This window comes from Andrographis paniculata, unplaced genomic scaffold, assembly GCF_009805555.1.
Source record: "Andrographis paniculata isolate CXL003 unplaced genomic scaffold, ASM980555v1 Contig57END, whole genome shotgun sequence".
Taxonomy (NCBI): domain Eukaryota; kingdom Viridiplantae; phylum Streptophyta; class Magnoliopsida; order Lamiales; family Acanthaceae; genus Andrographis; species Andrographis paniculata.
In genome coordinates, this window is record NW_026137592.1 from 6013005 (window position 1) to 6037733 (window position 24729).

General features: G+C 28.9%; 1 protein-coding gene across 1 annotated transcript; it reads right to left on the minus strand.

Moving 5' to 3' along the window:
- Positions 1-11157: 11157 nt before the first annotated feature.
- LOC127257445 (inositol-pentakisphosphate 2-kinase-like) lies at positions 11158-16698 on the minus strand. Its single transcript, XM_051283876.1, has 9 exons — positions 16418-16698; positions 15978-16082; positions 15249-15452; positions 14261-14408; positions 13777-13823; positions 13554-13664; positions 12757-13356; positions 12024-12203; positions 11158-11557 (listed from the first exon to the last, which is right to left on the minus strand). The coding sequence occupies exons 2-8, from the start codon at positions 16077-16079 to the stop codon at positions 12024-12026; spliced, it is 1392 nt and encodes a 463-aa protein (XP_051139833.1). The 5' UTR covers positions 16080-16082; positions 16418-16698; the 3' UTR covers positions 11158-11557.
- Between the last annotated feature and the right edge of the window lie 8031 nt (positions 16699-24729).

The following is a 24729-nucleotide window of genomic DNA, read 5'->3' on the forward strand; positions in this document are numbered from 1 at the left end:
TGCATCCCTAATTTGAATGGTTGTTCTAACCCCGACACATTCCTCGATTGGGAGCAAAGGATAGAGAATATATTTGATTGTTATGGATACAATGACGAACAAAATGTACGAGTTTTTATTCATAAATTTATTGATTATTCTTTGACTTGGTGGGATCAAATCTGTCACAAAAGAAAAGATGAAGGGAACGCACTCATAACTACATGGGAGGCATTGAAAAAAGCGATGAGGAAAATATTTATACCATTTTGGTATGAACGAGAGCTTTACCAATGCGCACAAGAACTCCGTAAAAAGAAAGTGAATAAGCGAGTTGATTTGGATTACCAATTCAATATTTTAAATCTAACCCATTACCCTAGTTTTGTGTTGTTTTTGAGGAGCTTTTGTTGTCTCTACTAATGATCTATCCGGTGGATTCCAACCATTGAGAAGAATTAAGCATCCAATTAATTTCAAGCCCGGAGTTCGACTACCAAATCAAGCAACATTTAAAGCTAACCCCAAGGAGACGAAAGGAATCCAATTTCAAGTTCCAAAACTACAAGCATCAGGTTGCTTGCTCAAATAATTAAATTGCGAGCACAACTTCCAAATCACCCAATAAAGAAAATTCATCTTTATAATGCTGGTGAATATTCATCTAAAAAATTTGACGATTATTGTATGTCTATTGAGATTGATATTGAGCATCATGTATCATATGTACATACTCAAAACGGTCTAACTGAATCACTTATAAAAAGGTTGCAATTAATTTCCAGACCTATGTTGATAAAATCAAAAAATTTTGTATCTGCTTGGGGGTATTTAGTTATGCATGCAGCAACATTGATAAGATTAAGACCGAAAAGCTATCATAGTTACTCTCCATTACAATTGGTATACAATGAAGACTCAATATATCACATTTGAGAACTTTTGGATGCACAGTTTATGTGTCGATCGCGCCTCCCCAACGTACAAAAATGGGCCCCCAACGGAGATTGAGGATATATGTCGGGTACGAATTACCATCTATTATTAAATATCTTGAATCATTAATTGGTGATTTATTTACGGCTCAATTTGCTGATTGTCATTTTAACAACTCGAATTTTCCGACATTAAAGTGAGAAATTGATCAATTGAAAAAGGAAAATATTTGGGAAGTACCTTTCAATTTTCTTGACCTCGTAATAGCCAAAGTGAATTAGAAGTGCAACAAATTTTACATTTGCAACAAATAGAAAATAAGTTGTCTAATGCTTTTTGTTACACTAGCAGAGTTACCAGATCATATATAGCTGCAAATAATGCACCGACTAAAATTATTGTCCCTGAAGGACAAATACAAAGTTCTAACGAATAGAATGCACGTGGCAGACTTTTAGGTTCCAAAGATAAGAATCCTCTAAATAAAAGATAAAGAAATGAAAGATTTATCGATTTAAATATATATCAAAATCCTCATGAAACAAGTATTTACATTGACCAAATTCCTGAAAAAATTGATCCTAATTAATTTCCTGAAAAGTTGATCTTAATGAACTTCCTGAAGAAGTTGAACCATATATAATTTCTCATTAAGAGAATGATGTTATTAAAAATTTAATAAATTATGTTACTATTGAAAAACATTGAAACAGAAAGGATATAATTATCGATAATGTTTTTGCATATAATGTAGAACTTAATTTAAGGAAAAATGACGAGGATCCTGAACCTAAATCAATTAATGAATGTCGGAAAAAATAGATTGGACTAAATAGAAATATGCGATCCGGTCTAAATTGAATTCACTGGCAAAATAAAAAGTTTTTGGACCCATTGTACCAAACACCTGAAGATGTTAAGCTTGTTGACTATAAATGGGTATTTGTTTGAAAATAAATAAGAATAATGGGATTGCCAGATATAAAACAAGGTTTTTAAAAAATACCTGAAATTATTTTAATTAAACATATTCTCCAGTAATTGATGAAATAACATTTCTATATCTTGTCAGTTTGGCAGTTCATTAAACTTGGATGCGTCTGATGGACGTCGTAACTGTCTATTTATATAGCTCATTAGATAGTGACATCTATATGAGAATCCCTTAAGGACTCAGTATGCTTGAAGCATGCAAATCAAAGCTGAAAGAATTTTATTCTATTAAATTACAAAATTCTTTATATGAGCTCAAGCAATCTGCTCGTATGTGGTATAATCGTCTAAGTGAATCATTATTAAAAAATGGGTATGTCAATGATTTTATTTGCCCATGTGTTTTTATAAAGAAAAATTGAAGAAATTTTGTGATAATAGTTGTTTATGTGGATGACTTGAATTTAATTGGAACTTCTGAAGAAGTCCAAAAAGTTATTGAATATTTGAAAAGAGAGTTTGAAATCAAAGATTTCAGGAAAATAAAATTTTGTCTTTGTCTAAAAATTGAACATTTGGAAAAGAGAATTTGATCCATCGATCTGCATATACCCAAAAGGTATTAAAACGAATTGCAATGGATAAAGCACATTCACTAACTACTCTAATGGTCGTTAAAACTCTCAATCCTATTCAGGATCCTTTTAGGCCAAAAGAAGAGAGTGGGGAAGCACTTGGTCTTGAAGTACCATATTTAAGTGCTATTGGTGCATTAATATATCTGACTAACTGTACAAGACTAGACATAACATTTGCTATAATTTTATGAGCAAGATTTAGTGCAATGCCAATAAAACGACATTGGAAATACATTAACTATATTTTTTGTTATCTTCAAGGAACGATTGATCTAGATTTATTATATTCAAAGAATTCTCTATACGAATTGATTAGATATGCAGATGCAGGGTATCTTTCTTACCCGTATAGATACAAGTCTCAGATTGGTTATATATTTATATGCGGTGATACTGTGGTATCCTGGAAGTCCACTAAATAAACTTTAACCATAACATCCTTAAATCATGTTGAAATAATAGCAATTTATGAGGCTAGTCGAGAATGTATTTGGTTGAAATCAATGAATCACCGCATTTTAAGGAATTGTGGTTTGAGATTTGAAAATGACAATCCCTTTACTACAAAGATAATGCAACTTTTATAACAGAACTGAAATGAGGATATATCAAACAAAATAGAACGAAACATATTCACCGAATTGTTTCTTTACTCGTGATCTTCAGAAAAATAGTGAAATAGATGTGTTACAGATTCGATCCAATGATAACTTAGCATATTTATTGACCAAGGTTTATCGATAGAAACGTTCAAAAATTTGATAAAGAACATAAGAATGCGTCGGTTGCGAAATTTCAAGCGATGTCCACATCAAGGAGAGTATTTTTTAATGCATGGACTACGTACTCTTTTTCCTTCACTAGAATTTTTGTTCCACTAAATTTTTTCCCAATAAGATTTTAACGAGGCATATTCATTGCATTTAATGACACCTAAGAGGGAATGTTATGAATCATTTAAATTATATATGATAGGTGTCATTTATTTGTATGGACAAGTCATCGTCTTGATGACTAATTGTTTTGTGAAATGATAGTTAAAAATTGCATGCGTTTTATGTTCATATTATATGCGATATTTGATTGATTTTGCTTGGATTCTACATAATTTATATGCGTATTGTTTATTTCCGACATGCAGGAGAGAAAAAAAAAACTGGTGGAGAAAAATAAAAGAAAAAAAAATCAGCATTAGACAATTAAGTTAGTCATGACCATGACTAACCATACCTTTCTGACATGGGAATTTAATTAAAGACTCAAAAGCCCACTACAAAAAATTAGGGCAAAATTAAATAGAAAGAATGAAGAGTCACACAAAAAAAGGAGGAGGACGGCAAGAAGTAGATACGCCCAGGAGCAAAAGACTGACAGATTCATAGATCCGCAGAGAAGATTTCCCTTAGATTATGACTTTATCTTTCTTTTTTGTTCTTTGTTGTTTGATTATGGAGTAGATATTTTTCTGGTTTGAGGGATGATACTATTTTGGTTCTTGTGTTTTGAAAATTCTTGATTTTCTTTATAAAAGTTCTTTTTTATTATCAATATTTGTTTAATCCTGAAAATAATGTTTGTGATTGTTAGATTGATTGGATATTTTAGTATCCATATTTAAATTAGTCTAATAATCTAAAGTCATTCATGCAGGATATCCGTAATTGTATTCGCACTTGAATATGTGACAACCAGGTTGAATAGTTCCTTCCCGAGGGGTTAGACAATCAAATCTAATTGCTCCTCTTAGGTAGTAATTGTTTTGAATTGGGTTTTTCTAGATTAGAATGCGATTAGACAATAATTCTTATAGGTGCACCTAGATTTATTAACTTAATTAGGGTTAGTTAACGGTCGTACCTTAATTACCTACACTGGAAAGAAAAATTGGTTGTCAGAGCTTGTTGATAACTATAACCAATTAATTAATACTTTAATAAGAACTAACTTTATTGAATCAATGATAAAACACAAGTGTCATAATTGCATCATCCATTGAGTTAGGCATCCCCTTGATAGCTAGTTCTCCGTTGATTTAATTGTCTTGTTATTTTGTCTTTATTAGATAATAAAATAAAAATTTCCCTTTTTATTTACTGCATTAGAATGCGAAAGAGTGAATCACACAATTCATGTGGAAACGATACATTCCCCTATGTTATATTAAATTGTGATCACAAAATAAGTGAAATATTTGATTGACTACGAGACCGGTCATGAAACTGCCTATAAATAAAGCATTTGATGAAATGAATGAAACACTTTTGTTCTAAAAAATTTTCCTTGCCTTTCTCTCCTCTCTCTCTCTCTAAATCAACTACACAAACACACATACAGTTGCATATATATTACTCTCTCAATTCTTTCTATTTTCGCATGTTCCACATAATTTATTATTTTTTTTTGAAAATATAATTATTCATTTTAATCACATTTTAAATTCATAATTTATAATTTTTTTTATTTTAAGTAAACTATTTAGTTATATTAATTATAATCAATAATTATTTTTATTAAATTATAATTATTTTTACTAATATATTTCTCAATTATTTACTAACTATTCCATACTTGAAACTTTATATTTAAATTAAAGTTGACAATTTAAGTAGGACCGGTGGGGTAATATATATATATATTAATATATTATACAAGATTACTATATGTATATATATATATTAGATATTGTATTATTATTATATTTTATATAGTTAATATATTATAACAAGATTACTTTTCTAAGATATGTCGGATCACATTTCATATATTACCATAGCAAGTAGCAAACCCCAAACCCATACCCACAATTGGGTTTGATTTAGTCATTGCACTAACAAATTTGACATTTGACATGCCCAAGATTTGATCTTTAGGTTTAGTAATCCCTACCCAATGTTAGAAATCGTCTTCCCCGCCCATTCTCCACGACATGCCCGGACCCACACCTAGGGTCCAAAACTGTTGAGACCCTTAGAGGCCCTTTATTATAAAAACTATATGTATATATATAAAATAAATGTTATAAATATATGTATAATATTAAAATATTTTATACTGAAATTTATTTGATTGTATTTAAATTTTGATTTAAATATATTTTGATATTATACTCCCTGGTCCCAACAACTCTTTTATTAATGACACTCTATTTAAAAAATAATGTTTAATTAGTTAATAATAATTAATTATGTATGATATTATTTTATTATTTTTTATGTAGTATTAAAATTTTTAAAATAAATTTAATGTATATAAATAAAAAATAATAAAATATGTATTTAAATATTTTAAAAATTATATCGCAATAAAAAATATATGCATTATATATAAATTCATAAAGAATATAATTTTTTTATAATACAAGTAAATAAAAGAATATATATTTTTATTTATTTATAATTAACATAAATTAATTTTATAAAAGAGGTGAAGTTTTAAATGTAAATAAAAATATTTGTCTTTTTTTTAGGTAAATGATGGAAATAAATGACTTGTGATTGAGTCCTAAGTAATGCATGATATTACTCTCACTATGTCCACTTTAGTTGGAGCACCCAATTTTAGATATTATGTAATTAGTAAGTAATTAATAAGTGTCTTAATATAAATAATTATGATATTATAAAACTAATTATAGATTAAGATTAAGACGACTAAATAGTTTAATTAAAATAAAAAATTATAAATTATGAATTTTAAAATGTGATAAAAGTGTATAATTATATTTTCAAAAGAAGAAATGACAAATTATGTAGGATTGATCGAAATAGAAATAGTGGACAAATTATGTCAAACGGACCAAAAGGAAAAAATAGATCAATTATGCGGGATAGAGAGAGTATATGTTAAGTAGTTAATTAAATTAATTTATATTTGTTAAGCGTGTTTTGATTCAGTCAGTTTTACCCAAAATAGGTACGTGTCAATTGTTACGGAATAAATAAAAATGAAAAAATATGTTAATTGTTATGAGACGAAAAAATATTTTATTAAAAAGAAAATACTTTTATTTTTTAATATTTATGATAGAACCAAAGAAATCTAAAAAAATTTAAAATTATTGAAAAATATTATTTTTATATTCAAGGTGACTTTTTCAATATTATTTTTCAACTGCAATTTGTAATTTTTCAAAAATAATAACAAAAAATACAATAAACTTTTTATAAAAGTCAAAAAGTTAAAGAAAAACTTCAAATATTCTTTTAAAATAAAATAATATATTTTATATTTTGATAAAATTTTCAATATCACACACACAAAAAAAAAAAAGAATTAATCTATTTAAAAATATTCCGTGAACAGAACCATTATTTATATACAAAATAATTAAATAAAAGCCTCACTTTTATATTTGTCCGGAGATCATCTAAATTCAAGAACGGGATGATTCTCCCTTCCTTTCAAGCCATGGTATGCATGTCCAAATTTTAAAAATATAAAAATAAAAATAAAGTACGAGAATAATTACGGTGCTGATTTGGAAGAATAATATACATAAACAACACACATTCTTATTTTACATAACATATATTGTGTATAATTAAAGTATGTGTTGTTTGTTTATAATTACAATTGTTGTATAAGTGTAAGTCATGTATTAAAATTAATTGTTGTGGATTGTATAATAATATAATACTACCTCCGTCCACCGTCAATCTATCTATTTACTTTTTTGCATATTCATCTTTGAATATTAATTATTATATCAAAACATAGTACAAATCAAGAGAACATGACAAAAATATTTCTATTGGTGTTTTATAATACTAATGTAATGATATACAAATATAAGAATATTTTTAATATTAAAAATAATGACGCCAAATCTAAATAAATATATTAGCAGTGAACGAAGATAATATATATTATTAATTTATATAATATATTTATATTATATTAACATGTATTATTCGTAAATTTTAAGTCAACACTGTGGCGCAGAGGTAAAGTAGAAAAAATAAAAGCATAATTTTGAGGTAAAGTAGAAAAAATAAAAGCATAATTTTTTTTTTGGAAAATCCTAGCTGTCTGAGTTACGTATGCTATGAGTCACTTTTATTGGCTCATGCTTGTGGCCTGTGGGTGATCATCCCACCCGGTCCTCGTCATTTTTCCATTCCGCTGCTACACCAAAGAGTAGTTACATGATTTGACTAGGTCAATTTGGCTTGGCTGTTGGGCTACTTTTCTTAGGTTTTGAGCTATTATTATTGGGCTTTTTTTGGTTTGTGAGAATAATGCACAGTCCAAAAATGAGTGATCATTCTATTTTAGTTTTGGGCTGTACTTTTTTAATTCAACACACGGTCAAAGGTAACGAAATTATATATATGAAAATAAAAATAATTTATTTTTATCGATAATTATATATATTAAATACTACAAAAACAACTAAAACCAAAATTAAACAAACCAAAAAAAATTCAATAAAATAAAATAAATATTAAAACTATTTATTTTATACTCTTTCATTTTAGACAGCTCCACGTCATTTTCTTTTTCTGAAAAATAATAACACATTTTAATTTTATTTTAAATACATTTTTAATTATTACTAATTATATTTATCGTAAATTCTTATGTTTACCGTGACAGAGTATTATGTATATAAAAAAGTTAATTAAGAGTTTTTCTTTAGACCTATTAAGAACTTAAAAATAACTTTGCTAGCTCGGTTGGTGCACTTATTAGATATTTGAACACGAATCAATGACTAAGAACTGATTTCTCAACATCTGTGCCTATAATTCACTAGCTGTTCGACAATATCAATTTTTATCATAAGTGATAAATAATATTCATTCTTACCTACAATATTTTCGCTATTTCAATTTCAATTGTTCACTTCAAATCTACATTTCACAATAACGAAAGGATTGTTAGCCTCCCTCTTAGTAGGCTTATTCTTTCTAATTTGGAATCCTTGGTATGTTTGTTTGTTAGGGTTTCTTCAACCGACTTCAAACTTAGAGAAATACTCTATTATTGGAGCAAAATCCCTCCAAGTGGCTTTATTTCTTTCTCTATTTTTGGAGGAATCTATAGTGTCCCTAAAAACATGTATGAACACCTTAGCATTCTCTGAAAATGGAGGATAATTTTTTTTTTTTTTTTTTTATGATTTGGTTCTCAAATTTTTTTATTTTATATTGTTTTATAACTTATAAATTAGATATAAATATTTATATTACAAAATATATGTTAATATTGAAATATAAAATTATATTATATTATAATTAATAAAAAAAATTTATTGGGGTTAATATATGAATAATAAAAGTTGAATAAAATTATGTAATTGTGTAAAATAAAGAATATATATAGAATATTTTTTTAGAGGAAAAAATAGAGTGGGTTGAAGTAAAGATAAAATTTAGAGAAAAATAGAACATTCCGTTGAAGATGGTCTTATGGTGTGATATATTCCCTCCGTACTATTTTCTATTTTTGTTTGTCCAGTAATAATTGATACTTTTAAATCATATAGTTTAAAAAATTTTATTCTCTACAAAATGATATTCACTTTAAACATATAGTTTAATTTTTTTAATCATATATATTAAATTTACTTTAAAATTATAAATATTATTAATTACATAAAAAAAAATAATTTAATAATATCATAACTCATTATTATTAATTAATTAAATATTCTTACCTTAAAAACGTATCCCTAATGAATTCACTTACCTTGTGTGTTGGTTTACAATTTTAGACGATCGAATGCAAAATTTTAATAATAGTAGAAGTTCCATTACAAATATAAATAAAAAAATTGTTATTGTTTAATGACTTTGACGGTGAAGATGATATACAATGAATGATTTAGACAATTATAGTGATTTCTCCTATAGAAAAAAAATAATAATTAAAAAAGACTTATTTTAGAATATTGTTCATTTTTACTTTTTAAAATGTCACTTCAAATTTATATATATTTATTTATATGATTATGTATGAAAATTAAATTCAGTTGAGGTAAAAAAAAAAAAATACAATTACCTAAAAGATCGAACAAGAATAAATAATTAATCGGTCAAAAAAAAATTTTAAGTAATGATAATTTGTGAAAAAATATTTTTGATAATTTTTTTTAAAAAAATTATGAATTATATACTATATTTTATAAGATTATATGTTAGTACTTTTTTTCAAAAATAGTAAAAATTAAATTCTTAGAATAATAAATTTAATATGATCTTTGTAAAATTGAAATAATATAATTTTCAAAAATTAAAAAAATTAAAAAGTACAAAAAAGATTTAAAAAATAATAATAATACTACAACATTCATTTCTTCATCGGATATGCGAGAAAAATGAAACAAAGACCCCATAAGTGAAGTGAACATATGGTATTACTCAATGAAATAAATAATAAGAAGCAAGGCAGTGCTCAATCAAACTAACTATGCTTGGTCAATCAGTGAAACTCATCATTCTCGCCAATATTGTAAAGAACTTAGGTCAATCAAGGTGGATCATCAGGTATATGACACATTTTGCAACAAGTAATTTGTGATTTTGGACAAAAAGTGTGTTCCAAACCTGTGCGTTACTGATGAAGACGATATTGCACGACTATTTTGACAATATTGCACAAAGATGGGTGCGATAGATCAAGAAACAATTAGCAATACCTACACAGAACAAGGAACTTCCGCAAGCAGGCTTAATGGAAAGAAACATCACACTTGGCATTGCCAAAATCATGGGAAGACAAATTGTCAAAGTGGAAACATAATGTGTCGTCAAATAATTTTAAATTTTAAGTATCCATTGACATTACCAACAGTGAGCAAGTATATACCAACATTGGCAGGCACAGAACAAGAAACATCGAAAAGCCAGTTTAATGAACAGAATTATCACAGTTAATGCCATCATAAATAAGGGAAGCCAAAAATCATTAAAGTGGAAAACATTTTTCGACACCAAACAATTTTAACTGGCAACCGCCCGCTGTTATTACCAACCGGGAGCAAGTACATATACCAATATGGGCAGGCACAGTAGAACAGATTATGGAGGTAATGAATGCATTTAACAAGAAATGAACTATCCATGTCATCATACTAAACAGTTGCAAGCACACTTACAGAAGGCACAAGTGGGTGTGACGCCATTGTTCATTTCATCTTGCTTCGCTGGAAAGATTAGAATATTTACAGGTCCACTTCCATGACTTCTGTGGGGTAAGAGGAAAACAAGGTTTTCTCTGTTGCTGCAAAACATAAATAACCAAAACTATGTCATCATATATGTTCAGCACCAAATGAAGCACATATGGAATCAAAGCAGAGAAGTCAAGATGGGTAGAGAGAGAGAGAGAACGATTTCAACAAGCTATAGTATAGTTGTATACCTCCACAGAGGACAGCACTCTCATTATAGTTAATGGTCCAAATGGATGCTTGTCAGACACCATCCTTTTCCTGCTTACAACTTCATTGAAGATGTATCTCAAGAAGTTATTTATAAAATCCCAATATAGCATTTCGAAATACCAGTTCTACTAAACTGACGGGTGTCCAGCAGATCAAGAAACACAATGTAAACACCCAAACAAAAGATTAACATCATTTGAGTTGCATACTTACTTCACAAGATTTCAACAGGGTATCGGGGTACCCAAATCAGAATGCCGAAACACACCCAACTGGATCAGCATGTGCATAATCGATTGTTTCATTGTAAATTTTTGACAGGATGCCGAATAATTTCATAAAATATACAGAAGGTTCAGTAGTAAGCATTTCCCTCACACTCAAATCTTGTCTCCAGCAAATATTATACATTCGGAATTACATTCCCCAAAGATACTGAGGAATCTCTAATAAAGTAAAGTTTTGACCTAGAGTTCATACACATGGGATAATACATCTTTCAGCAAGCCAATTTGCACAAATTCGAAAAACCAACTGTATCATCTATTAAGCTCAGATGGGTAGGAAAGGTGCTGCATTGAAGTAGCTGAAAAAACACTCACTTCTTATGTGGAAAAGCTGATATCTCATTGCTCGGATCATGTTAAACTCCCAACCTGGGATAGAATGATAGAACACATTTTTCCTGCCCAAGTAAGGAGAAATGAGAATGTAGCACTATTAAATGGATTAGCACAGGTCTGATCTTACTTTGCAAAATGAAACAAATAATAAAACGACAGCAATCTCAATTCACTATATTCGTCAAAACATGAAGGCTTTGAGATACTTGGATATATTTTCTAACACGAACTGCTCGGGGTTATTATAGACAATATTGCATGTATATATGAGGAAGATATGTTTAAGGCTGAAAAAATAACGTAAAGAAATAAAATCATAGGCATTGAGAGTTGAGACATCAAATTCCTTATGATAAAATTCATGGAAATATAGTCACACCCCGCTGCAGAAACACAATTACAGAAAGGCATATTTCATTCACAACTGGAGCATTCTTGCCTAAAAGCTATGCAACTCTGATACAGAAATTCAAGCTACAAATGTCCTTATAAATGCAAAGATAATTTTAGTAAGTTTGAATCCAATACCTAGATTGTGTGGTGTTGACTACCAAAGCCATTGGTATGTTTTTTGGGGGGAACCTCAGCACAATCAATTCCATCCTTGTCGTTTATCACCTTACGGTAGTGGCTTACTATCTGCTGATCTAACTTATAATAATGCTCCATTTTCTCCAGTGGTTTCATGTCCAAGTCAACAAAAGAGACCTATATGAAGGTTGGAAACATAAATATATGATTTAAAAATAGCAAGGATAACATTTCATAATGGAACATGAATATACAAGCCTCGAAACACAAAACAAAAAGATTTAATGCCATACAGAAGACAATTATTCTTCAAAGCCAAAATTAAAGAGTTGATGCATTTCTATATATAGTTGGATTGAATTATGTATCTTCAAAGATTTTGCAGTACATAAAGGATCTAAATGTAACAAACACTATGCAACAAAGTTGATGGCCTATGTTCCACATTAAAATAAACTTTTTATATATACAATATACAGAGACAAATAGCTAAATCAGTATACGCATGAATTATACTAAATAGCTAGTAATAGAGTTCAATGAATATCATCTAAATATTCAAATACATTTAGTTGATAACTGCAATTCAAGACTGTGTAAGATAAAGTTAATTCACACCTCAAACTTGAAGCTCTGAATTTCCGTGATTCAGATTCAATTTTAAAACTAGATTCTTTTATGCCCTTGTGTGATCATGCTATTTATCTGCAAGGAGCAATAAGGAATTCACCTTGTAATCAAAAGATTGATTGGTTGATTCCAGAAAGACAGAACTGCGGGAAGGTGCTGTATCCTTATTTTCCCGTGCTCTGAAAGTAATCATCATACTTATGTCCTTTGCAGTGGCAGATATCAAGTAATCTCTCACAACTTTCAACTTTTCATCCCTTGGCATAGAATGTAGTTTTGAATATGTTGCCATCAATTTATTTACACCTTTTTCCTGACAGACGATACAAGGTTTTGCGACAGTGTCGTAGTAGGTATGAATTGCACCTTCAATGTCAAAAGCATCAAGCTTCTGTATTTCAAGAAGCCGATTCAACAACCCCGACTTGATAATAATTTCTGCAACAAGTTCAAGAATATATTTTATATGCATCCCGTCTTTTGCCAGAATAACATGTTTGAGTCCATCCTGGAATACTTGATTAACCATATAACTTGTCTTGTCTAAAGCACCACCCATGCTTCCAAAGATTAGTGAACCATTTAAAAAAACCCTGAAGTTATTCTGAGGAGTATGAAAGAGAGACTCAATCGCTTTATGTATTCTCTCCTTGGATCCCGAAAACATATCCAGTGGATCATATTTACTCACTTGAGAAATCTGTATTAAGAGAATCCCCGTAAGAAATATGCTATGAAAAACTCATGCAAATAAGTTCTCTATACAAAAACAAGAAGCTATCAGCTAATAAACAAAAAGGTAAAGCAAGACACAGCTCAAATGCTGCAACAAAACAAGCACAAGAAAAAATGGTTATCTCAAGATGCAGTAAATCTGAAATGAGGAAAAAACATTACCTTTCCCTGATGAAATTTCAGAGCCTGGTGCATAGTAAAGCGAGAAATTTTCTTTTTGACTGCATTTTCTTCTGCTATAAATTCTGAAATGGGAAGAAACCCACCTTTAGGCTGCTTTGGTAGAGGAGGAAATGAAATATGTTATAAACAGTATACATTAATCAGGACATCAACAAAATTATATGGGGAGAGAATCTTGAAATGAAGATGTTAAGAGAAGCACCTTTATCTCAACTGCGATACAATAGTCCTCTTTGTTAACACCTGGAACTGAAGAATAGAACAGGACAAAAAAAAATGCATAATCAATCTAATCGTGATTATCCATCACAAACAGATCAAGTAACTGCATGCGGTCATAGAAACAAAGCAACCACCAGAGTTATGAATAGACACATTTGAGGACAATATACACCCAGAAAGCTAACATTCTCAATTTGGAATGCTATAGTGTGCATGTAACTTCCATTGGCAATCCATAATTCAATGGCCAGGAAACAGTTCATTTTATTCGTATTCCATGAAGATGAACTCCAGCAGTTATCAACTTACTAAATGGAGAAAACAAGCAGAACAAAACTTACATAAATAAAAATGATATAGGAAGAAAAACAAATCAAACAAGACTTGATTAATTTTTATACATCTCAATCGAGATAGCATAAACAAGACTTCTACAATTGAAATATGACAGTACTAACTCATACCACAAGGAAATGTTGAATGATCAGCAATGAGAAGCACTGAATCACACAGGGGATTGATTTTGGCAGCATCAACCCGCCAAGGAGGGCGCTGGTTGAGAATTTTTCTTTCAATTGCCTCCAAAAATTCTTTAGATGCAAGAACACGGATCTACAAAATCAAATGAAAAGATTAACTTTTCAGTTCAACTAGCTATTGTTGCAATATCTTTTTCAAAAGATAGGGATACATACATATATATATTTACTATAATACAATTCTAGAAAAGAAAGAAAGAAAGAAAAACTAGAAATGCTGGAAAGGGGCCAAAGAAGAAAGAAGGGAAAGGAAAAAATATACTCAAGGCCTATTTGAGCCAATCAACTTTTAGTTTTATTTTGGTGAAACAAATAAAAATTGTAGTTAGTAGTGTCAACATCACGCAATGACCATCATAAAATACAAAAACAACCATTTCAATGAAATAATAAATTAGGCCAAGTATTCAATAGAAAATGGTATGCTATTGTGCAAAGGTCTTCTAAGAGCCATGGAGTAAGGTGTCCAATGCACAGCCAAGCAATATCAAAACTAGCTACAAAAAACTCTCATAATCACATTATTTACTCCTATATAAAATAAATAAAAGGCATAAACTACATAGAAAGAATATATGTAAATAATTAGCACCAAAAGTGGTGCTAAATAAGTGCTGGGTTGTGCCAATTAGAAGACACAATTAAAGGTTGGAGAAACAGATCAAGTGTAATACCCATAAAATTGAATATTCATTTCTTAAAGTCCATTAGAAACAACTCGTTAAAATTCATTTTTTTCCCTGTTTGATTGCTACATCGTTTGATTTCAATAAATTTCCTATGTTAATGAAAAAAAAAAAGTTAATATGCTTACTTTAGAGAAATTTCAAGATGGGTAAAACCTCTTAACAAGTTTCTAAAGGTACACATAGTGGGGATATATGAGGGCACATTTTACTAAATTATAACTTACCCCAGCATCAACGTGTTCAGAACCCAACAGCGGACATATTACTTTCTGAACATATAATTGATCTGCAATTTCCCTTGTAGGAGCTGACACAATTCCTTCATATTGGCTCCACAGGAGATTTTCATGCTTGGTTAGAACTGTCTGACCATTCTCACATGCAGGCTCAGTATTTGAAATTTTTTGAATCCTTAATACCTTCCCAACCTAAAAGAAGGAAGCAAAGAGATATATAATAACAAAAATAAAAACACGCTTCATCAAAGAGCTCTGTGGTTTGAGTTATCTACTCTCAATATATAATAATAATAATAATCATTATTATTATCTTTTAACTATCTTCCTCAATCAAGAGCATTGCATGATTTGAATTATTAAAATGAACTTTAAACAGCCGTGGTCAGTCTTCATTTCCAAACTACACCACCCGTATTTTCGCTTGAGTTTTTTATTTGGTTTTTTGAATATCCCTTGGAAGAATCTGCTGGCAACCAAAAGGGTTTCATTTCCCTTCTGTTGCCTGCAGAAACTCTTGCAACCTTATTAACCAGCTTTTCTGCATCTATCAATGTTCAACGTCAAAGTTTTGATCACCCAGATCATGAATTGTTTTTACATTGCTATTTAGCTCAATATAAGTATTGATGTCCTATAACAAACTGGCTGCCCCCATGTGTGTAGTTTTAACAGAACAAAGATAGATTCTATATTTACAGGGACTCCAGAACATACAAAATTAGGTGAACTTCCGCAATAACCAAGAACCAAGTTCACAGCTCCTTCTCCCCTGTAAACCCAATCCGCCGGATCCTTGGCCTGTAAAGCTGTTGCCATCCACTACACAAATACGAAATAACAAGCAATTTTTGAGATGCAAGGAACTGAATTAGAACCCAAATTTCTATTAACCGGCTGAACTAATTGCATGCAATACAGAATAGCTGGATCATCCGAATTGATTCTAGAGGAGATGACTGTAACATAATGAACAACCTCAAATGAAAAATAAGTAAATAAACCACTTAGATTACAGTTTCACCAAATAATATAAAATACACTAACAAATTAGCCGAAGCGGTATACATATTAAGAACTGAAAACGAAAAAAAAAAAAAAAAACACACGCACGGAAGGAATGAAGAAAGAAAGAAAAATAAGCAAACGCTATTTACAGCGTACGGCGCCGGTCGACAGCGCCGGCCTCAACGTCGTATAACTCCAGCAGTCAGCGCGCCGATTGTGGATGTGTATGGTCTGAAGGTCCAGATTTGAGAAGAAAAGATCAGAGTTGGGTGGAGCACGAATGTAGTGCTGATTCAGGAGTGGGAGCCAGCGAATTGATCAAAGGAAATGCAGATCGTGCTGAGAAAAAGAGATTCTGCGCGCAGTAATTCAAGGGTTGTAGAGAGGGAGAGGGAGAGGGAGTGAGGTTTTTACTTCCAAGAGAGACGAAGAAGAATTTTTAATTGCTTTATTTATTTGTTGTTTTGTTCGGAAATAATTTGCTGGATTAAGGATATGTATGGGTTTTTTTTTATTTATTATTATTATTATTATTATTATTATTATTATTATTATTATTATTCAGTTCTAATTTTTTAATTATATATATTTATTTTTTGTGATAATTGGATTTAAATCCCTTTGCACTAAATAATTTGTGATTCAGTCTCTATTATAAATTTATCATACTGCAACCCTTACTTTTACATTTCAATTGCAAATTACTCCCCATTCTTTATTTTTTTCATTATTATCCTTGATTGTGTGAAAAGTCTTTTATATCCTCATCTCTTTCATTTAAATGTATTGAAAGGAATCCCGGTGCTTATCATAGCAATCTAATCTAGCCTAGGAAAAATATTTAAATGAACCCACCAATCCTGAAGACAACGTATTGTCGATCTGTTGAATATCGAAGAGACAACAACAAGCTGCCAGAGACGAACAATCCAGCGTTGATGGAGCCTAAAATTGTCCGCCTGAAGATGCGCCAGAGTACCGCGGTAAACCGTTGGGCTGGACAATCTTCGTCATCGGTTGTCTTCGATATCATCGATTAAAATATATGCAATCGTAAATGAAATATTTTTCTATTTATTTATTATTTTTGTTTCTTGGTTTCTTTTTAAAAAATATAAAACTTATATAAGTTCTAATGGAATACATTAACATGTAGCTACAAAACTTATTTGATGAAATTCCTTAGTAGATTGTGTCATTGATTTGCGGCTTGTTCGATTTGTTTGATGTATATAGCATTTGATGCTTTTATCTATGCCAATATAAGTTAGTCTTAAGTTAATTCGATTATGAGTTGGATAGATTTATACATATGGCTATTAATATTTGGCAAGAATAGCAAACAACCAGTACATGCGACTTGTTGCCCTGTTAATTTTTTTATATCTGTCTAAGCTTAGAGTGGTCATCTTCATAATTTTTACATCGATTGAATTGGTTTAAAGTTCCCAAATTGATGATGTTAGAAGAAAATTAGGTAAACTTTTGGTGAATTTGCATGAGAGATTTCAGTCATAGATAATTTTCCACTGGCATTAATTTGTTTCGAAAACTATTGAATTAAAATTTTGTTGCAACTGTGATTGTAATTGTTCATATTGATTTTCTTTATAAATTGTAACTATATAGCACTCTCACCTTTGTTGCAGGTAAGGACTTTCTAAACAATATTCGTGTGAAGTTGGATCTTATTTTCCCAGCATGCTTGGCAATATCTGATGGTATTGCATTAGGTCGACTTGAGGGTTGTTGAAATTCATCCGCCAAAATCAGTGGATGCCTTTCCAGGAATTGTTTTCAACAATTCCAATGTTATTATGGTCTACTGTGCTTCTCTATGAAATATGTTTGTATGTGTTGGAGTTCACGTTTGTTTTTTGTAGTCATTTAACTATTATTTGTAAGTATATTGATATATTAAGGTGGTTACTATCGAGCAAATAGAGGTTTATGAAATATTTATAAAGGAATGTACAATTATGACATACATATATAAAATTTAAATGGAAGTATATGAACAATGAATAAGAGTATATAGAATCATACAAGTTTTGACATATATAAATTTCATTGTTTTTTACAATATTATCGTAATTTTCAATCAATACACGATATATAGTTTTTGAGCTACGTAGATGACCTTATATGCCAATAGATTGGATCTCAAATTGAAGAATGAATAACCCATGCCAATAGATTATCCACCCAAAGATGTGATGACAAAGGAAAGACAATCACTTGTTACATTTAAATTGTGTAAGTGCATCTATACATAAATAAATTAGCCGAGTCATGCCTCATGCAAGTATGCTCATGACCGAATATTGTTGTGTGTGCTATAATGTGAATTACTATGTAATATGTCTAAATATTTTTAATTTGTGGTAGCAATCATGTAATCTAACAATCAGCATAACTCAACTTAGTCATTTATGACTTGTTTAACCATCTACAAATGGAGGTTGAAACTATGATTGTACATATATCATACAATTTAACTAACTTGTTTAGCCATATATACTAAACATGTGTTTTTTTACCTTTTCAAACAATTCAGGGTGTCGCGAAAATACTATCATGATGAATTCATCATTGGTTACCTATAGTAAACGAATACTTCAAACCGAAAATGGTCAGTTTCCCAAGCACATGTTATCAGATATACTCATTACTTAAGCATATGACACCAATATTATAGGTACGTAAGATTTGCGCCAAGGTATGTCGATATTTGATGCAAGTATGTAAGTATGTACTCTATATATAAACACCAACATTCAAGGTATGAATGGTGGTTGTTTAGATATTATCCGTGTAGTAGCAGATATCCATAAATGTGGTTGATTTCATTCGATACTTTGACGGAGGGGCCACGTCACAAACTAAAATTTAATAGTAGATTACAACTTGTTGTTTCAAGTAAATACTACATTTGTCTTGCGTTACTTCGTCAATGTGAATTTAGATTGCATCAACTATTTATTAATTTCATAGCAACACGAATGTAGCTTAATAATGAAAAACATTTTAAACAAGTTCTTTATAACATTTATTGTGTATATATGATAATATTCCCTTTTTTTTTTTTTTTGTAAATGTGTGGTGTTTGTCATTTCATACTTTCCTGGAAGTTGCAAGAATACTATCATGTTGAATTAATCATCAATTACCGTTTACAAGTGAGTATATGATACTCAATACGATCGATTTTTTTAGTAGAGGTTACTAAGGTATAAGTACGTATTTTCGGAGTATTTGATATGATAATACAGGTACACAACAAATAAACAACGACATGTTGATAGTGTATGTAGTTACATAACTATGCATACTGGGTATAAACACTGACAATAGAGGTATATATAATTGTTTCTAAGGTATTATGTGTCAAGTACTAGGTATCTTTGAGTGTAATTGATTTCTCACAGAGGCAGTCAATTCTCTAAAAATGGAGGGTATAAAGGAACTCGATGAGGGCACACCCTTTTTTTTCCTCTATTATACTTTGTTGAAAAGTTCAAGCATTACGTATACATTCAACAAATCATGCCACACTTTCCATGAGATTGCCGTCGAAATTGTAAGACTATTAATACTTATCTTTTAAGTCCATTACATCTAACTTAGCTTTAGGTATGGATAAAGTTAAACCATCATAAAATATTAATTTACCACCTCAAAGCAGTGTGTGTCATTAAAATTTGGATTGTGGAACAATCATAAACGAACGCACGCTTCATGAGTACATTGACAATATGTATGAACATATATATTTTATTTGGGGATATTTTCATGCATATTATGCCGGTATATATATTTTTATTGAAAGTACATCATGAGCATTCAGTTATATTTAATCGAATTTATAAAAACTCCAAGAACAATTCTAACTATTCACATGAGCATTAGGAAATAAAATAGGAGAACCACCGTAACCTACAGACAAATATGAACGACAATACTCAGTTTATTTCCCCCAATTCAATCCCAACAACCGAGATAGTTCCAAAAAAAGTAACTGGGATCATCAATTCCGCTTAAAAACGTTACATACAAATACAAATTACGAAATGAAGTCTACGTTTTAGATGGTGGACCTTTTAAAATTCAGTCAGCAATTTTACCGTGATAAGTTTTCACATCATTGTAGTCGTTACCTAAGCCCCTTTAAAGATGAACCGTCAGGTTTGCATGAGCGTAACACTAGACAAACATTTAGACCAAAGGATCGTAATATAGAGTATTACTTTGATGGCGTCATCTTATGGATTCAAGATCATCTCTCACCATGAGCCAGAGATGAGCTGCGTTCAGGTATATGTAAGGTCATCTACGTAGCTCAACAGAAATATAAGAATAACATAAAGAAACACACCTTTTATGATTATATTGACAAACACGTATGAGTGTATACATTTTAATTAGGGGTATTTTCATGAATATTATGACAGTATATATACTCTTATTGGGAGTATATCGTGAGCAACCCATTATACTTTCGGCGAATTTATAAAAACTCCATGCATAACTCTAACTATTTGCAGAATTATTAAGAAATAACATTGGAGAACTACCATAACCTATAGACAGAAATAAACAACATGTACTCTATTTACTTCCTCCAATTTAATCCCAAAAACCTAGACAATTCTGAATAAAGTTACTAAGATCATCAATTCCACATATAAAATTTAAATATTGCAGTATTATTTACTCTAAAATATGCCAAAGTATAAAATCCAACTTTAATAATATAGGCATACATTACCAAAATGGAAATTAACACACAACTATGAACAAACATACATATTGCAATATTCTATTGAATCATGAAAATATTCTACTATTCGATTCGATATGCGATTTGTTTCGAATCTTAAAATGATATATGTATTCGATTCTAAATAATTTTTAAATTACTCCGAATATTCAATTTGATTTCAATATTAAATATTTAATTTAAGATGTGATTCATTTTTGTCTCATCCGATTCGATTCAAAGCTATTCGATTTAGATTTTTAAATTAAAAATATAACAATAATATTAAGACAACTTGATAATAAAATACAAAATTTTATATTGACACATAAAAGATTTTCGTACTTTAACATAAATATAAATATCATGATATAATTTTAATTATATTATTTATTTATTTATATAAAATTTTAAAATTATTATACTTAATAAATTTAGTTTTTAATACATATATGTATGCTACATTTTATACTATGTATGTATTTTTTTCATTATTGAATTGAATATTTACGAATATGGAATCGAATATTAAAATTTTTATCTATATTCCATTCATATTTGAATCGAATAAAATAAATCTATTCAAATTCGAATCATAAATTTGAATCAAATATCAAATCGAACAAAATTATTTGATTTATTTACAATCTTAGCACGAAAAAGAGGTATAATTTTCCGTCTTACTCCACAATAAAATGTGATTGTAATTGTAATTTTTTTTATCTTTATTCTAATTATTTTAAAATACACAAACAAAAATATACATAACGTAAACAGAAGTATACCGGTGGAACAACTTAGGTAGAGCGAAATGTAGCATATGTAGAGTGGAATATATTATAAGTATATAAAATAATTTTGAGAGTATTTGAATATATTTTAAAGGTATATCAAATATATACTAGGCTGACAAATGGAAAAATAAAAAATAGATACTGAAATTAAACCAATATTAAAAAGAAGGGAGTGCAGGTCAATTTTTTAGTAATAGAGACTGATTTAAATCCAACACTACTTACAGGGACTGAAAATCAACTCTCCCTTATTTTTTTTAAAAATCTACCAATATTATTAATTAGATAAAAATAATAATAAATCTTTAATGAACGTATCAATTACATTGGATCGAAAAAATACTATTTTTTTATTAAAAAAATAAAATAAAATATTTTTTTTATTAATAATTCAAATGATATGATTGTAATTTATATAAAAATTAAAATTATTTTGATATTAATATATAATTATTTTTATTATATTAAAAATAAATACTTTATTTTTCAATTAAACAAAAAAGTAATAAAATTGGTCCTTACAATTGGAACAAAAGAAATATAAGATATGGTTATATGCAATTAGAAAGACAATCAGCTTACCACACTTAATGAAACTTAGAGATTATAATGTTGAGAAGAGTGCTAGGTGATGACTAAGGGTTGTTTTCCAATTAGCGGATAGTTGTTAGCCGATTTGACTAGCTGATTCGATTAATTATTTGTATTAAAGTATTTGATAAAATAATATTAGTTTTTATACGTAAAATAACAATTTAAGATATTTTATATTTTATTTTTAATATATTTAGTATTTTCGGTGGATAGATTTTTTTTAGACATTTATTATTAATTTTAAAAGATAGAAATTTTTTATTAAGGTATTTATTTTTATTATTTTTAAAATATTTTCTAAAGAATTAATGCAAGCTTGTTGAAAAAGACATATTTTTTATTAGAAATAGTATAAATATAAAACAACAAAAATCATTAGTATATGTATTTTTATTAGATTAATTTTTAATTAATATATAAAATAAATAAAAATATTATGTGATAAAAAATATTATATAAATAAATCAATAATATTAATCTTTTTATATTATCTTTATTCTAAAAAATTAAAAAAAATTATAAATAAGATAATTGACATAAAAAAAATAATTATTTTAAAGTTATAAATATGAATTTATAAGTTATTAAAAGAAAATATATATTAATAATTACTAAATAGTGTAATAAAAATATATATTAATATACGATGAAAAATTAAAATGAAAAAACTAATATGAAATGCTGAGATATACATTTTTTTAAAAAAAATAACTTTTTGGACTCAATAAACAGGTTTACAATAAGTTGAAAGCTCTTAAAAGCAGTTAACCAAACACACTCTAAATGTTAACAACTATGAATTTGTTTTAATGCGATTTCAAAATGAAATCAAAGCTATTCAATTTTTTATAATTTTTAAGAAAAATATATATTTTTTTATAAATATTATTTAAATAAAAGTTTAAATAAAAATATAATTTTAAATTAATTTTAAATTACAATAATAATAAAATAAACTTACGATGTGTTAAGATCTTATACATCCACTTTATTGAATTCTCAATAGTAAAATTAGTTATGTATTGACATCCTACATAGTAAAATTTAGGACATTCATTTTATTGAGTTGTAATGGCTCGATATTTGAATGTATATAATAATATTACGATATTAAATAAATATTTATATAATATTAATGAAATCAAAAAATTAATATTATATATTAAATTTTATTTTTATTTTATATATCGATTATAATTCAAAGATCGTAAAATGGACAAATATTGATAAAAATAATAATAAATATAAAATGTAACATAAAATAATAGAAATAATAATAATAATGATGGGTAATAATATAATTATATATATATTAGCACTCGTGTGAGCCGCGCAAGTTTTTGTTATGGTAGAATATTTTATTAAATAAGTAATTCCTATAAATTTATATATATATTGAATTGGTCGGATAGAGAACCATCCAGTAGCTAGTCGGTTGAATAGAAAGATGAGAGAAAAAAATATAATAAATTATATAAATATATATTTCGATAATTTTTTTTATTCTATTAAAAAAATATTTTCTACAAAATGATATATATACTGAATTGGTCGGATGACAAGGAGGAGAACCGTCCAGTAGGTAGTCGGTAGGGATAAAAAGATGAGAGAAAAAAATTATAATAAATTATATAAATATATATTTTTAATTTTTGTGCAACCAACCAATTTAAAAAATATATATATTTTTCTTTGGATAATTTTTTTTCTATTTTATTAAAAAATTATTTTCTACAAAATGATATATATACTGAATTGGTCGGATGAGATGGAGGAGAAACGTCCGTAGGTAGTCGGTTGGAATAGAAAGATGAGAGAAAAAATTATAATAAATCATATAAATATATATTTGTTACGTACAAAATAATAATAATAATAATGATAATGGTAGAAGGGTCTTAAAGGACGTCGGTCAAAAGAAGGTCGGTCGAAAGAAGGTTGGGCGAAGGAAGATAAGACGGACGATAAGGAGGTACGGCCAAATGAGGTCGGTCGAAAGAGGAAGTCGGACGAAGAAGGACGGCTGATACGAAGGTCGGACCAAATGAAGTCGGCCGAAGAAGGCTGAGACGGCCGATACGGAGGTCGGGACAAATGAGGTCGGGCAAAGACGGATGAGACGGCCAATACGGAGGTCGGACCAAATGAGGTCGGGCGAAGACGGATGAGATGGCCCATATGGATGTCGGGCCAAATGAGGTCGGATGAGAAGAAAGGAGGAGAAATGTCCATTAAGTAGTCGGTTGGGAAAGAAAGATGAGATAAAGAAATATAATAAATTATACTTATTACGTACAAAAAATAATAATAATAA

Bases quoted from the DNA above. Each gene is read 5' to 3' on its own strand.
- LOC127257445 (XM_051283876.1), bottom strand. From the start codon at position 16,079: ATGGCAACAGCTTTACAGGCCAAGGATCCGGCGGATTGGGTTTACAGG. The intron at 14,409-15,248 runs GTAAGTTATAAT...TTGATTTTGTAG, and splicing joins CTGAACACGTTGATGCTGGG to ATCCGTGTTCTTGCATCTAA. The intron at 13,824-14,260 runs GTATGAGTTAGT...TCTATTCTTCAG, and splicing joins TCATTCAACATTTCCTTGTG to TTCCAGGTGTTAACAAAGAG.